Below are 16,491 nucleotides of genomic sequence, written 5' to 3'. Positions count from 1 at the left end.
TGAACCACAAGAACCACTCCAGAAAGATTTGCTACAGTCACAAGTTAATTAAGTGAATGAAATGTGCTACTTACTAAGGCAACATTTTTTTACTTGGTGTTAGCTTTGTGTAAATTGGACTTCTAAAACAGAAATAGCATGCCCGAATACTTCTCAGGTACAGAAATAGATCAATAAAAGATCAGGATTTGACATTACTGCATGAAATAGTGACCTGCACAGAGGAATTTCACGTAGATGTTCACCTCAGAAGTGATGAATAAAAACTTGATATTCCAGATATTGGGAACTTCACAATGTTCCCGAAGAATTTTGCTAAGAAGTAATAGGATAAATATGGTTAAAACTAAGATTCCTTTAACCTCCAGGACTGGGTTGTTGAGTTTCAAACCATTTATCAGCTTTGTGCTTCACATTATCACACTGGCACCCACAGGAAATAAAACGTTATTAACACTACAGAAAAGCATCACAGTGTTAGACAAAGAACAGAGGACAAACAAAAGGAAGCTATGAGGAAGATTAACACATCATCTTATGCATAACTTATGAAAAGGAATGGTGGGATTTTTCCCATTCTCCAAACAGAACAGTAAGGGTGGATCTAAAGAAAACTGAAATAGCCTACAAATGCTAAGGCAGCCAGCCATTTCAAGATCACTGTAAGTAATTAATGTGCAGACTGCCTCCAAAAGTGGTGGTTCTATCCAGCTGAAAACCTGCTTCCCCAAGTCATTTTGCAGTCAGATCAGTTCCCTGATCCAATTCAATCCAGACCTGCAGGAGTGCTCATACAAAGACTACACAACTGGCTTGCTTAAAGACAGGACTGTTTAAAGCACTCATAAAAATTCAGCCTAAGATTCAGAGCAAACAACACGAAACAGTACTGTTGTTCAAACCATAACTTCTGCAACAAGACTTTTATAAAAAAACCTGCATCATTTGAACTTCCAACAGGAAAAGAAAAGCTGTTTCGGCACACAGAGAGCAGTGCATGAGAACAAGTTGGCCAGGAATAAAATGAGTCTGGGTGTTTAAAGGTTTCTGACCGTCAAAGGACTGATGTCCTAAGGCAACTTTCCAACAGAAAGAGCAAAGCTGAAAACACCCAAACAAAAACTCTGGCTAATTTCATTCAGTACTTTTTATTAAATTTTATCTAATATTATGCAGGCTTGCCAATGACCTAAAAAGCTCTTGCCTGTTTAAGCAGCTATAGAATTCTTCACTAATTTAGGACAAAAATGTTTTCCCTAACAGCCACTAAATCAGCCTCTTGGCCAGAGCAGCTAGGTTGACTTGCCCGCTGCACATGGGCTGAGGAAAGAAAAAGAGGAGTGACGAGAAAGGAGTGATGAAAATCCATCAGCTTTGCACCAAACTGCATGCAGGCATGCATAGCAATGGCACACTGTTGCCTGTGAAGTGCAGCCACAAATCCCTAGACACAGATGAGTGCTTGATTAGCTGTATGAAAGTTCTCCAAAAGCACGTGCATGGGGAGAAATACTGATGAATGATGAGAATGGCTTAGGTCTGTCTACTGCTAGGTTATTTCAGGAACAAGCTTTCGGCCATTTCCAAGGTCAGACCAGAATTCTCAGATTTTTAGCAAATTACAATCACACAAGTGAAAGCATTACAAAAGAGGGAATATTTTCACTTGGTCTGAAGTTATGTATTCTAATTAAGACTTGCTGCCATGGCAGATTCTTCAGTGTCTATAAAGCTTCCCAATTCTCTGAAGTTCTCCATTTTGTTGACAGAAACAGCTGCTATAACCTTCACTTTTTTTTTTTTTTTTTTTTTTTTTTTTTTTTACAGGAATAGCCAGTGTAAGTTGAAAATGCTGAACATCAATATGATTTCTAAGTTGCAAGAATGTTATTAGCCTAAGATCACAAACATTTCAGGAGAGCTTCTGGAAGGTCATTTCTGAGGACAGACTCTGTTTACCTGCAAAAGAAATCCAAGCTCCCACAAATGCATCTATCAAAAACACCTTAAACCCCAGGTGAAAAGCATGCTTACACACCTGTCCTCTATCAGTGCTTTTACACAAAACATGGTGCTTATTTGAGACAATTTCAGAGAGCTCAATATATTTACAGACTGGCTTTATCATCCACGTCAAACGCAATTCTCAGCATTTTCAGCATTGCAACAAAATTCTTTTTGATTCTAACAAAGACATCAAAAATACACATGAAAGACTGCTTGCAATGTTTTGATAAAATCAGAAAGTTCATACTGATTAGTGACAAAGATTATTTCTTGCTCTGTTTACCAGCTTTCTTCTTTTTTTTTTCTTTTTTTTTTTAGTAATTGTTCAATTTAACCTGATTTTAGCACCTGTTCACAATGCTGGAGAGTCTAAATATTCTCACAAAGCAGGAGCTTCCGCTTTGTTCTCACTTCCAGAAGCTTCATACACAACCCACACCTCAGATTCAAACTGGCCTGTACTAAAAAGCATTACCAATGTCAGCTCACAAACAAAGAGGAAGCAGGACATGGTGGACAGTATGCTTCAGTTCTGTATTCCAAGAGGGAAGAATGGAACAGAGGACCTACTCCTCCCATTATAGCAGTATTCACAAAATGCACACCTCAGTTTTTGCTTTAATCAAGAGGCCACCTCTACCCATGTCTTCTTCTTTAAAGATCCTGTGTTCAAGAAGGAAGCAATGCTACTCAACATGAACTAAACGAGCTATAGTCTTGACAAGCCTTGGCAAATTTAGTTGTTCAGCAGATGAGAGACTAAAATACATTTGGTTTCCCAGCTGATTATCACAAGCTTACCTTTTTACAACAAGCTTTAGTGTCTTGTGTGAGCCTTTCACCAGACAGATTGCTTCTTGTCGGAACCCAGAGAGACCCACATCATTGATGCCAACAATTTCATCCCCAGCCAGCAACTTGTCCACAGAAGCAGCTTTACTCCCATCTTCAATCTGAAGAAAAATCAAACCAAACGCGTAGAATTACTGAGGTTGCACAGTGACACATTTAAAATAAGATAACGGAGTTTCAATATTGGCTTGATGCAACAATTCCAACAGTAATTAAGTGGCTAAGGCACCTTAAAAAAAAGTTACAAACACTATAAAGAAAGAATAATGATACAGAGAAAATCAGAACAGGAAAGAAAAATAGGGGGAAACGTCCTGAGAAGATTAGAAAACTCCGTGGAAATTTGGAAGTCAAAAGGATATGTGATCTGGAGATCTGCTCAATACAGTACAGGTAACGATACTTGCAAATACTGCTCTGGGCAGGCATCTTAAAATCTAGTTCTCCAGAAAAGCTCACCAATTCTAGTAACCATACAGTCAACAACATTAACACACAAAGTCAATTTCAAAAATCCAGCATCCTGTAAGACCTCAAAATATTGCATCACCATCTGGTCTGGAAAATAAGCTTATTTTCATCAGACACGTAACATTTCAGAAAATATCTGAGAATTTACAGTCCACACAGATAATTCAGAGCTCTAGCTAGAGGAAGAGATTATGATCTGAGATCTAAGCCATTAATATAGCATGTTGCACTGCCAAAGAACACAGCCATACCAAGGGATACACATTGGAAGATTGTTTTGCTTCTATTACATGCACTGAATTTTTACTTGTTTAACTATTGATAATATGCAGTGAAACATGAACACAACAAATTTAAGAGTCACTTTTTGGCAATTCCAAGAAGAAAACACTCCCATTAAAAGTTGTCCATTTTTAGAATGTAAAAGAAATCCCAAAAGCTCAACCTGCCAGACTAACAAGTACTAACAGTTTAAACTGATTTCAAACATAGCTACAAACGTTGAAGACCTTGCAATTCAGGCCCCAAACTTGTGTGGTTTGCTCCTTTCTCTTTCGCAGACGAATGCACCTTCTGGCCTCTCAGTTGCTTGGAATCATGACCTATGCATTTAGGTTTCTTTATTCCTCCCTCACTTGCTCATAATCCACATCTCATCTCCTCTTACAGACTTGACACTTTATGTTCAAAGCAAAGATTTTAATTTATGCCTTCATTTTATTTTGCCTCCATTACAGTATCTCCAAGTCCCTTATTATTAAATGCCAGTGAATCTACAAAGCAAAACCCCTTGTAATTGCCCCAACAACAGAAAACTTCATAAAGAACAGCCAAAGTCAATCATCAACAAGGTAAATCCCAAGGAAGCCTAACTTCATGAAATCCAGATCTCACGGTACAGGTTATAGGGATACTCCAGCAGTGAAAGTCTAAATTAAATAACCTAATAAAATAAGCAATATCTCTTGATGAAAGTCCATTAGGATGATCTCATGCACCACAGCAATCTCATTTCATACACATAAAAGCTCTCTTTATGTAATTTCAGGATAGATGTTCTTAAAAATCTTCAGACCTTTAAATCTAAGCCCAAAAGAATGTCATGTAAAAATGCCTAGTCTTAGACATCATTCCAAAACACTCACTATTCATACTAATTGAGTAGCTGAATTTTCAGAACTTCTTATCTTAATAAAAACACAGATAATTAAAGACAGAGTAAGTTTCTACACGCCGATACATCTAGCTCTCAAGCTGTGACCTGCCTGTGACCTGCTTGCCTATCTTCTGAACGTCAAGAATTTATGAAAATATTCAATTCTCAGATCAAATCTACAGTAAAGTTGAAAGCTGGGGAGCAGTGGAAATCATTTAAATGCAGGTCAAGATTTGAAATCAGCATTGTTGAGAATGGAGTGTCTGCCCTACTAAGAACACCAAAGCTAGGCAGAGCTAAACCAGAGAACAAACAACAGGGGACTCATGAATCACAACCCTCCTCCTAAGTGGCAATCAACAGTCTTTCAATTATCCAGATGCATTTCTAGATTGCTTCGGAGGTCTAAAACCCAGCAGGTCAGAATAGTGGAGGGAAAATGCTAATGAAAGGCAGATTTGAATCAGAGAGATGTAAGGAGAAGGTCAAACAGAGGTGAAGAAAAGAAAAATAAGTTGCAGGAGCACACATTACAGAATGTAGATGCCAACCCACTGCAGCTCAGCAAAGTACCAACTCAATAAAAGGGGTGAGAAGTCCATGTGCCACATGGATGTCAACAACTCAGAAGTCAGGGCTTGAAGACCTTGACAGGGTCTTTTTTTTGCCTTAAAAAATAAAAAAATAATTTAAAAAATTCTGTCTCCTAGGGTTTCAAGGAATGTTCATTGTTCTCTGTAAGCATGTTTGTTTTTTCTTTAGGCTGGCAATGCACTGACTGCAGGGAGTATTCAGTTACCTCCTCAGAGTTTTCATTTCAGCAGGGAGGCTACACATTCCACACAGCGTAAGCTTTCCAAACAGACTCTGACTGTCCAAAACATTAACCACCCCCACAAAGAATAAAAAAATAATAATTAAAAAAAAAAAAACAACAAAAAAACACATACAAAAAAATCAAACACTAGAACCCAGAAAAAGGTGTACCACAACCTAAGCACAATCCTGAAGCAGATCCCCTGAAAACTGGAAGTGGCTTCCATTAACATGCTGCCTCCAAATCAGTTGTTGATAGGGAGAATAAAAGCTACACATCCATTCACAGTAAGTCTCCTTGAGCTGAACAAATTCAAACATAAATCTTTGTTACTGTCTCTACCTCAGGTCACTGTATGGCTGCACGAATGCCATCATTCCACTTGACAATGCGCTCTTACTGGAAACGGGACTGTTGGCTACACAGAAAAAATAGTTCCTTCAATTACACTACAGGTAATTTAGACATAGTGACTGAAAAATGCAGTGGATTTGGACACGTCTAATGAAAAACAGACATGAAGATTAATGAGGAAAAGATCTCTGAAAGCACAGTGCTTATCTGTCTCCTCTGCTCACACTTACACAGTGCAATTCCAGTTGCTCTTCCAGGTTTTCTCTTTTTTCTATTTACTACATTTTGCCCCCCCTCCTTTTTTTTTTTTTTCATTCAACTCTTTACATGTTTTCCATCTTTAGTACTGCAAATCCCAACCAACATACGTAAACTTTCTAGCACTAGCAACTACACTTGAAAAACTCATCCTTACTTTTCACACCTCAGACATGAATTTATTTCACTCATCCATCCACCAAGTTAAATATGCCATGCTACAGCAGAATTTAAACCCACATTTTAGGAGTTAAGCTTGTATTGCTTATTTAAACAACAAATAATTTCTTTCTGAGTTTCAGGTGCCCAGAAAGACCAATAGGAAAGAGCTGAAAACAAAGTCTTGAGGAAGGTTTTAAAATGAAATCTTCCACAAAAAATCAGCAAGTCATGGACAGTGGGCAGATGTGATGGGGGGACAGCCCCGAGCAAGACACAACCAAGAAAATTAATGTTTTTCTTATAAATAAGAAACCTAAATCTCTGAAAAACAAGCACAGCTTTACTGCTCACCTTGGATGGTTAGGAAGAGTTCTAGAAATCCCCTCAAACCATCTTTTCAATATGTATGAACAAATCAGACTCCTCTTATTATGCTAAGTTAACAAGACTAAACAGCATGACTTCCTATCCTTAGCGGGGACGCCAATATTGCAACAAAAAAGTGTTTTCAAGAGGAGAGGAAGAGGATGTTTGCTGATGGAAAGCATCTGTTTAGACAGCCTCCAACTCTCACTCTTCTGTCCTTGATGACCTCCCTATGGCCATGAACAAAGGCAAATTTCAGGACCATGCATGAGTGAGGGTTGGAACCACAGGCTTCTGCTGGCATAGCGAATGGACATTAAGTGCTGCATCCCAAAGTCATTCTTGGCTATAAAAAAACCCCAAAAGAGGAAAAGAGAATACAAGAAGTACACACAGGTAATGGTTAAGACAACAGTGTGAGTGAAAAAAAAACATCCACAAACATACTGAAGAATGTGCAGTTCTGCCAGTGTAAAGGAGAGAGGGTTTCAAGCAGGGCAGTGGAGAGAAGTGCAACAGCTAGACAAACCAACATATTCCAAGGACACTTAGGGTCTGGGTTCCCACTGTTGGTAACACATGTGAAAGGTAAAATAATAGCTTATGTCTGCAGCTTTAAAATGTGGTAGTGTTGAGGGGTACACCACTGCCAGAATGTGACCCATTAACTTCTGTGTTTACCAGAGCTGACGCTTTATGTTAAATACCCGCATTCCTCTATAGGCACCTGTATAAACAAGCGGGAGCCAGGTTGGGGTAGTGCAGTGTCACACCAGATATCTTGTTTCATTTACCATGACGACACCGGGACAGTCTTGTCCAGGCTCTGTGGGCAGGGTGGGAGACGGGATGGAAACCCAAGCCCAGAGACAAACACAGGAAAAAACAGCTCCACTTATCAACATTCTGCCATCAGCTGTGATAAACTATCATAACTCACTTCTCGTGCAGCCAAGAAATCATTTTGTGATTGTTTGTCTTGAGAGCATCTAATATGGATTAAAAAAAGAACCAACAATGAACAAACTTCATATGAGATCAGAACAAGTGAAATGTGGGAAACGTTAGCTATTTTGAGTTGCACGGAGTTAAACAAAGGAGAAATACCTTTATAGCTAAAACTTGCCATTTGTGTAACTTGGAGGAAACAACAGAAGCACAGCACAGAGCAAATCCATTCTGAGTGCTTCACTGCAGGATTCATGGGTCAAGCTGGGGCAGGATGAAGTGGGGCTGCAAACTGCACTGCAACCAAACTGAAGGGAAGGCAGTGGGTGCACACATGAATAGGCCCCACACAGGCATGCACATAAAGCCAGCATATGTAACTACGTATTCCTTCATATCATCTCTTCCCATCTTCAGATTTAGCACCTGAACAGTAGAAGGACACCTGAGCAGAGAACTACCTATGGCCCCATTTGCAGATGAGTTCAGAAGCCAAACTGGAAAAAACACCCCAGCACGGTCTGTGACAAAGCAAGGAATTTACACACACCTTCAGGCCACCACTGGTTATCTCTCACCAAGCAACCACTCCTCAAGGCTATCAGTCCTATGCTCTGCATCAGCCACTAGACATGAGCCTGGAGGCACAGCTCAGGAAGAATGCCTAACTAGGTGGTACCAACCCACAAAGAGCAGGTCTATCTACTGCCAGCCACTGCTATCAATCTGGTGATGGCTGCACTTTTACCAGCCAAGCATCCGCTAACAGTGATCCTCTTGGGCGGCACTCCATGTCAACAAAGAAATCTGAATTTCACTGCTGCTTGGTGTCATCCTTCACATCCCACTAGTTATTGCCTATGCTTGTTCTTGCTTGGATTATTATTAAATTTCACAGCAAACTTGGTTAGATTATAGGACTGTTTGGATCAGGACAGCGTGCTTCTCTAAAGGCAGCTTCTTTCTTCCCTAAACCTCAGTGCTAGGGGAGACCTGAAACCCAGGCAGGGCAATGCTCTCAAAGCTCTCAGCATCACATGGCACAGACTGACTCTGGTCTGACAGGAACACTGCCTTCTGTCAGCAGTGCTGCTTCACAACCAGGCTGGAAACAGCTTTGAAAGGGCAGAGTTCAGCAGTAGGGCACTGTCTTTCATAGCCATTTCTAATTGCCTTATATTTGGTGCATTTGAACAGTTGGATATTTGCCCAGCAATTTCATATTCACTCAGTATTTTTTCTTAAAGCAAGTATTCTATTTTGAAAAGCTGTCACTCGGTACAGTTCTTGAATATTTGTTCAATCCTTGATGGTGTCCACTCCTCCCGCGGTCACTTCCCCTCAAACAGCCCACCCTTGTAAGGGATTTACTATAGCTGTAAGAACCGACTCCAGGCTGAAACACGACTTCAGAATTCCTCAAACCAGAACTGTTTGAGGAGTATGGCAAAAACTCTAACACTACTCTTCTTAAAAAGAGTTTGAAGTTTGAAAAAGTGAACAATGAAGGTTTGTAAAGAAGGTTTGTAAAGCTTTTTTTTTTTCCATTTCATCCATGCCCAATGCTTGTGCAGAACAAACAAACAAACAAAACCCACCCCCAAACAGTTCACCTCAATTCTCTTGAAAGCACAGAGAAAGAACCATCAGGTGAAGGAAGAGGAGCTGCCTAGTACCAGGGGTGTCTGATTAGTCATTAGCACCTGAGGTTTCCTGCACGAACGTTACAGCTCCTAAACAAATTTGCTTTTTCCAATTCAGTGCGATTTATTACAACAGCATGCAGAAAGCACATCTAGGCCTCCACATCCCCACACACCCATCCCAGCAGGCCTGCCATATACAACATCTACTCAGGGTAAATACATACATACAAACCCAAGGTTTTAAGGGGATCTTCCTATGCAAGAGCCCCTCTAGGGCAGTGTACATCAGAAAAGGAAGCCCCTGAGCCCTGCAGTGGTAACAGCTCAAGGTTTAATTTCTTTTTTTCCTAGTACTTCATCAGCATCCAGACATTCTCCTACTGCTGTTAATTAGTACAGCATTAGTCCAGACAAGCTAAGAGCATGCCGTGTTTAAGAATCACTTGAGAAATGCTAACTCATTTATTTTCAGCCAAGAGTTTGCTCTTGTATTTTACAGAAGATAATGACACTTGAACCACAGGAATCTATATGAACTTACAGATATGTTAGTTTTTAAAATGCATTTCCATCTTTTTTCTTCCAAAGTGACAAAATGTAAGAAAGGAGCTACATGTCCATGCTGTGAAAGGCATACATATTGGCAGAAAGCCAAAATAGGACTTATTTTGCTATGTGGGGTTCACTTATTCTCACACACCTTCCATCAAAGAAGTTTGAAAGGGTTGGCTTACAGGTATTTTCTTGTGCAAATTTAGTTACAGATGATTATATATAGACTGTTTATGTATCTAATCTCTGCAGTTAACATTAAGCATTCTTTATAGGCCTACATTTTTGTACTTACAGCTACCATGAACAATGATAAGAACAGATAAAAAAGGAGGTTATGCATAGAAACAACTTGCGTTTTATCTTTTCAAACTGATAACAAGAACAGAATTCCTAGAGAAAAAATATGACCTGACAAAGTAATCTTTACAATCATAAGGTTCAAGGCTTTTACTTTGCTTTCTGCCTTCCTGTTCATCCCAGGAAAATAGCATCACAGCTTGCCAACATGCCCTTGACAATAACATGCTGAGTGCAACCCAACAGTCTGTGCAGTGCCACTGCATTACTAGGGAAAAGGCATGACTTACTGACAAAACAAAAAATAACTATTATGGAGTGTCTGTGCAGTCATGCAGGAATGACTCTGCAATAATTACGATGGAAAAGTCCTTTTTCACTGACCTTATACACTGTGAAGAACTCCAACAGGCCTCAGAGGAAGCCTCTGAAATATCTACTAGGCAGTAATTGAATACTTACTGAAGAATGCACCTATCTTAGTCAGTGAGTCTAAATGTTAACCTTCTACATAAAATTTAAGTTGCATCTATGCCTATGTTTACTGACTGCAGTATCTTCCAGGGGGAAAAAAAAAACACACAAAACAGTGCTTCCAGACAAAGGTAGCACTAAATAAGACCAAGTATCAGAAAAAACAGCCTCATTCCCTGTTAGTTTCCAAACTAATGACCTGCTCATACAAAAACAGAGATAGCAATTTCTTGAACAAGAATTTCCCTCTGAACTCACTAAGGTCTCACTAAGGTGCTGACTTTCAAAACATGTCTTATTTTTTTATTCCTCTGCCGATTCTTCTGCCAATTTACGGAAATAAAAAACAGGAAGCTGGTGGGAAGACTCTCAAGAAAACAAAAATAACTATCATTACAGAAGCAAAAGAGGTCAAGGTAACCTTGTCCTTAGTTTCTTCTCTGTTCATGTTTATTCTGTTTGCAGCCCAGTAAAGGAAGAGAACTTCTCCCATTCCACTTTCACCCAGAGTTCAAAAATGAAAAGGCAAAGCAAGCAAACAATACTTTTCTAGGGCACAAACTGTCATCCAACTGCTTCCCAAATGACGATAGAAGGTCCAGAAAGCAAATTTTGGAAAGGCTTGCATGGTGGTTTTTGCCCAAGTTGTTCCACTTAATTTGCAGTATCTGAACCTTCTGATGCAGACACCACAGGATTGCTCTTACACAGAGAGACTGCTAACAGCCCATGTGAATCTCTCATGACACCATGGCAATAAAAGTCAAAAAGCTTAACAATAAAAAGCTTGGCAGTGTTTTTATTCAGTTTAATGAGAAGATATTTCATGGTACCCAACTACCTAACCTAAGGCATACGTTCGTATGAGCAGGGTGTGAAACAGACATCATTCATCTACAGCTAAGCACCAACTTCTTAAGTCTGAGTCACAAACCATAAACAAGCAAAATCCAATTCCACAGAGAAGGACTAATCCATAGCAATTTGCACCCCAAATCATCACTCACAGCGCCCTCTTCACCTCTCCATTAGTGTTCCTTTGAATTTCAGCTCTGAAAGATATGCTATTAAAAACAAATAAATTCCCTCCCCTCCCTCCTTTCTTCTTTTCTAAACAGACCTAGTTGCTCACTATTTCAGGTGCTTCAGTTTGTGCAGCTGTTAAATCCTGCTACTCAGTATCACCACGGACCATCAGAACAAACTCCTTCATCACTAGAAAATTTACGGTAGAAATCAAGCACTTTTGGCATCTCTGGGAGTATCTCGTCACTTCCTATTTTAGAGGTCTAATTCTTCTTAGGATAAATGAAAGATAATTAACTAACTAGATAATTACACTGGGGCATTTAATTCACACTCACTTGAGAAAGGTGATGATATTTTTTCTTAAGAAATTCTAGCATCGTGCTGTGGATTTGCAACTAATGCATTCAAATCACCACAGAGTAAAGTAACATAAATTTACAGAAAATATACAAATAAGTGCTTCAAGAAGCTGCATGTATTTAGCAGCAAATCTTGATAGAACACAGGAGAATTTTTATGCTTTGAAATTGGAGCATGCTTACTACTCTAAGTGGACATCTTCCAAATTGGCTTTCATTTGTAGCTCTCCTTCAAATAAGCTTCACCATACAACAGATGTTGATGACATAATTAAGAGCAAACACATCAGTTGAAAAAAAAAAAAAACCTTTTAAAGAAATACCAAAACTTCACATATTCATGCAATTAGCTGCTCTTCCTGATTAAGAAAGTATGCACTTTATTACATCAGAATTACATCATTTTGTCAAATGTCTTTAGTTCTGTTTGGCAAAAGAATTCATCACATGTGCACACTAATGCAGCTCAACACTCACCATCCACCACACAGCATTTGCAGAAGTATGAGAGGAATTTCAGGGAAGAATGTTTGTACGGCAGTTCTTGAACCAAAAGAAAAAGTTTGTAATTATCCTTCTATTTTTCTCATGAAGTGATCCCACCATCTATATATGCACATGTGCATATCATAAGTTTGGCTTACGTCTCACACTGCTGCCTACATTGGTGAAGAACACTTCTCAGATTTGTGTATCCCAGCAGTATATAATGGTCTTAATAAAAAAAATAGTCCTGTCTTAGCACAGCAGATTAGGATGTTAGCATTGCCAGTACTGTTTTAAATACTGTACTGAACGGGAAATTTTGAACTCATACATCCTGGTAACTTACAGACAATTAAAGACTGCTTATACCACTGCCTTAAAATGAGTCTGACATTGTTAAGGAAACTGAGAATATTGTGGAACCCACGAGATACTGTCTGTATTATTTATGAACACCATGGAACAGCTGTTTTCCTTTGAGACAAGACGGATCTTAAAAGCATGAGCCAAAGTATGCAGAGAGCTGGCAGCAAAGCAGTACCTTTTCCACTCTTTGGTCCTCTAGAAAATTTCTCTAAAGGCAAATTCTTGTGACCACCTTCACAGAAAAGCCACACAGACTTCTGAAGGGTCACTGCAGGCTTAACACCCAAAATTTGCCTTTCATTCCCACAACTGTCACCATAAGCTTTTTTCCTTCAATAGGATATCCCAAACATATCCTAATTCTGCAGTGGCAAAGTGCAAACAAAGGATTTCCTAGGCAGAAATACTGAATTTTGTTTTATGTGTAAGATCTGTATGCCTAGGAGGAGATTGAACAGCTAAGTAGCATTTTCGTAAACACAGACTCAGAGGTTGGAATTTAAACATAAATCAAACTCATTGTTGAAGATCACTAAGTCAAAGCATCATAGGACTCGCCTACATTTTGATTTGACTGAACTGGTAAGAGAGCATTCTTCTCCCCAGTGAAAAAGACAACTGGCTTCTATATCATTTGTTTTGGGAAAAGGGGTTGACCAGACTTCTGTAGATTAATACAGCATTTTGCAATTAAGTGAACAGCAGCACCTGGGAAACCTTGTTATGGATCCAAGAATACAATCAACACTGTGTCAGCTGCATTACAAACTCAATCATGAAAACAGTTCATTTTTATTTTTGTAAATAAAAACTGTATTCAGAGGCTTGTAATTTCAATAATATTTAGGTTTGGAAAATGCCCCCTGCCTTTGCCTCGCGTCTGCCTTCATTCTGGATCGTTGGCAGTGCAGGTTTAAGCTTCACAGATACAAAACTACCCGTAAGGCCAAACCACGCCACTTCCAGACGCTTGAGTGATCTCTCGCTCTTAGGTAAATCCACCACACAAACGGTCTTCCACCATTTCCCAGCTGAAGCTTAAAATCTCCAGCTAGTGCTTACTTCAAGCTTGCCAACTATCTTTCCAACAGGAAACTCTGTTGCTTTGTTATAATCAGAAATACCTATCTCAAAACTGCTTCAAAATTTTCACTGTGTGAATTAATTTTCAGCCAAATAAACCCTAGCAAATTCTACCTAGGACTGTTCATTCATAGGTCTCCTCATCCATAGGGGCTTATGTAATGAGTTGATGCACTGAAAAAAAAAATCGTTGGAGATTTTTTTTATCATATCATAGAGAGAGTAGCACACACACTGTTGAGTGGATCCCTCAGTAGTGCTCAGAACGGAGCTGCTGCTGAACAGGTTGGTTTTTTGGAGACGGATCCTTTAATTGCTAATGACACGGCAATATGTTTTAGTCACAACTTATTAGGAAGGGGCTTTGGAAAACATGCTCTTTTTAGCCCAACATCTGACAGAAATGGCATAGTAACAAAGAAAAGCAATTACAGGATTCTCTTACTGCTTTCATCAGTGTTTATGCACTTCACATGACTTAGTATTGCTTCAATACTCGGAACTGAAATCTGTACTTAAATCTGCTCCCTTACCTCTCCTCCAAAAAGCATCCTACCAACACTCCTCAAAAAGAACATGAAAGATAGGAAAGCATCACTTTTGCCACCGCCTACTTCAGCCTGGTCTTTATAGAGAGTGCAATTCGTACTTCTCAACTCTAAAAGACAACAAGAGAAACGGGAGGAGAAAAAAGAATCGAGGGTTCACTCTTGTGGTTTGCAAATTCACTTTGTTACTGCAGTCTTGACTCTGGCCTTTGAATCAGCTGGATAGAAGTCTGAATTTCTGCGCACAGGTATTCATGACAGGTTATTTCCGTAAGAAGCTCCTTGTCGGACTGAGAAGTTTCTGAATTGCCTATTTCAAGCACCTTGCTACTATAAACTCTAGACACTAAAAGTCAATGACCAGCTTGTATCTATTAGATGTTTTTTTGTTTGCTTGTTTGAGCTCTCTATGGATCTGAAGATTGGTTAATGTATATTTTTCCGTATTTGTTAGCTCCTGAAGATGAACTTTGCTATTTTTCTAATAACTACAATTCCACTTTTAACAGACAAAACAAATGGTATATTTAAAAGCAGATCCAGGGCTTTTGCCTGCTTCATATTAGAAGGGAATATTATTACTATATATCAAAATTTAAGACTTAATTGAAACTAAGAATATATTACAAACTTCTTAGTAAGTAAACAGGTTGATGATTTTCTTTTGTCAGAGTTAGCTCTACTCTCTATGTTTTTGTTAGCTCCTTTATCAGCTGAGGACTATAGGAAGCATCAATTCACGTGACTTAATTTCTCCTGTGTACGTAGAGCTCATGTTTGATAAATAAAGGTCTGTACATCCCAAAGGCACCTTGGGAGGGGAAAAACACTACACAGACACCCCAGAATGGCACGCAGCCCTAAGAACCTAAAGGAAAGTTGTACTGGTGTCCTTGTTTTTTTTCTTATGTTTCCAGAGGTGCAGATACGCCTGCTTGGGAGTACATCCCAAAGCTCCTTGGCAAGCTGAACGAGCTCTGCTTCCACTGAACTGAGGAGAAAAACACAAGGAGGCAGAGATAAGCTAGCAAGAGTTCATTTAAGTTGGCCTGGATCCATATCACATCACAGATATGAGCAGCCAAGGTAGTGTAGCAGTATGGTTTGCAATTGGTGCTTCCTCACACACTGAACAGAAGGAAGAACTGCAGCTTTTTACACTGGGGGGTTTCCAAGGGATGAGTAAGACTGAAGTAAGTGCAGGAAGTCAGATAACTGCGCTATGAAAGACCCGTAAATCCCATTTATTTATCTAAGGAAAGCTGTGAGGACCCCTCCTGTGTTCATATTCTTTATTTTTCAAGTTACACAAAATAACTGTGAGAAGAAACATTCCATTAAACTCTCTGAAGCACTACTTAAATAAAGCACAGGGTACCTAAAATATCTCTAATTTTCTTCATTTTCTAACCTGCTGGTTTCTGGTTTTGTACACAAAAGCAGAGATTTTCTTACTCTAACATGTTAATTAGTTACATGAAGCTGGAGAGACTGTCTGGTTACAGCCAGGATTTCAGAGCTACAACAGGTCTATAACACTTAATGGTCATTGGTCTTTCATTTTCCATGCAACACTCAATTTAAGTCTCCCTGCATCTTCAACGTGGTTATCCAAGCCACAGATTTGTTTTCACCTCCTAGTTATAGTTACCTCACTACAAACAAAAACCCCTTACATGTTGTTGCCGTGCAAGGAGATGGCAGCAGAGGGGCACTTTGACAAAACGGCCTCTGAAGAGGAAGCACACATAAAGCAAAAGCGTACCATTAAATTCCTCCATGCAGAAAAAAGTGGCACCCACTGACATGCATTGATGCTTGCTGAATGTCTGTAGAGATCAAGAAGTGGATGTGAGCACAGTGAGGCAGTGGGTGGTGTGGCAACAGTGGCAACAGCAACACGAAAGATAAGCCTTGTTCCAGATGGCCATCCACAGCTGTCACACCAAGAAATGAAGAGTGTCTCAATCAGCTCACCTGTGCAAGTTGGTGGATTACAACCAGAGAACCATCTATAGAGTTGAATATCAGTTTCAATACATTGGAAACTGGTGGCAACGTTCAAGTATCACAAAGTTTGTGTCAGGTGGGGCCCACAAATGCTCACACAGGAACAGAATGAACATTGTATGCAAGTTTGTCAGGACCTAGTGAACAAATACAAGGCTGAGGGTGACAGTTTCCTGGCTCACATCCTTACGGACGGTAAGATGTGGTGTCATTGCTACAAACCAGAACTAAAACAGCAGTCTGTGGA

The 16,491-nt window shown here is 39.5% G+C and overlaps 1 protein-coding gene across 1 annotated transcript in view; it reads right to left on the bottom strand.

The window, feature by feature from the left end:
* SHROOM2 (shroom family member 2) overlaps positions 1-16,491 on the bottom strand; it is a 128,961-nt gene that overhangs the window by 78,534 nt on the left and 33,936 nt on the right. The window contains exon 2 of the mRNA XM_042867241.1: positions 2,809-2,960. Coding sequence (XP_042723175.1) covers positions 2,809-2,960 — 152 coding nt within the window. The remainder of the gene's footprint in view (positions 1-2,808; positions 2,961-16,491) is intronic.

The sequence above is a fragment of the Lagopus leucura genome, unplaced genomic scaffold, assembly GCF_019238085.1.
Source record: "Lagopus leucura isolate 7727_CA_CO unplaced genomic scaffold, USGS_WTPT01 Super-Scaffold_100001, whole genome shotgun sequence".
NCBI classification, from domain to species: Eukaryota; Metazoa; Chordata; class Aves; order Galliformes; family Phasianidae; genus Lagopus; species Lagopus leucura.
Note: the sequence above shows the minus strand (reverse complement) of the source record. Positions and strands in the feature narration are given on the sequence as shown.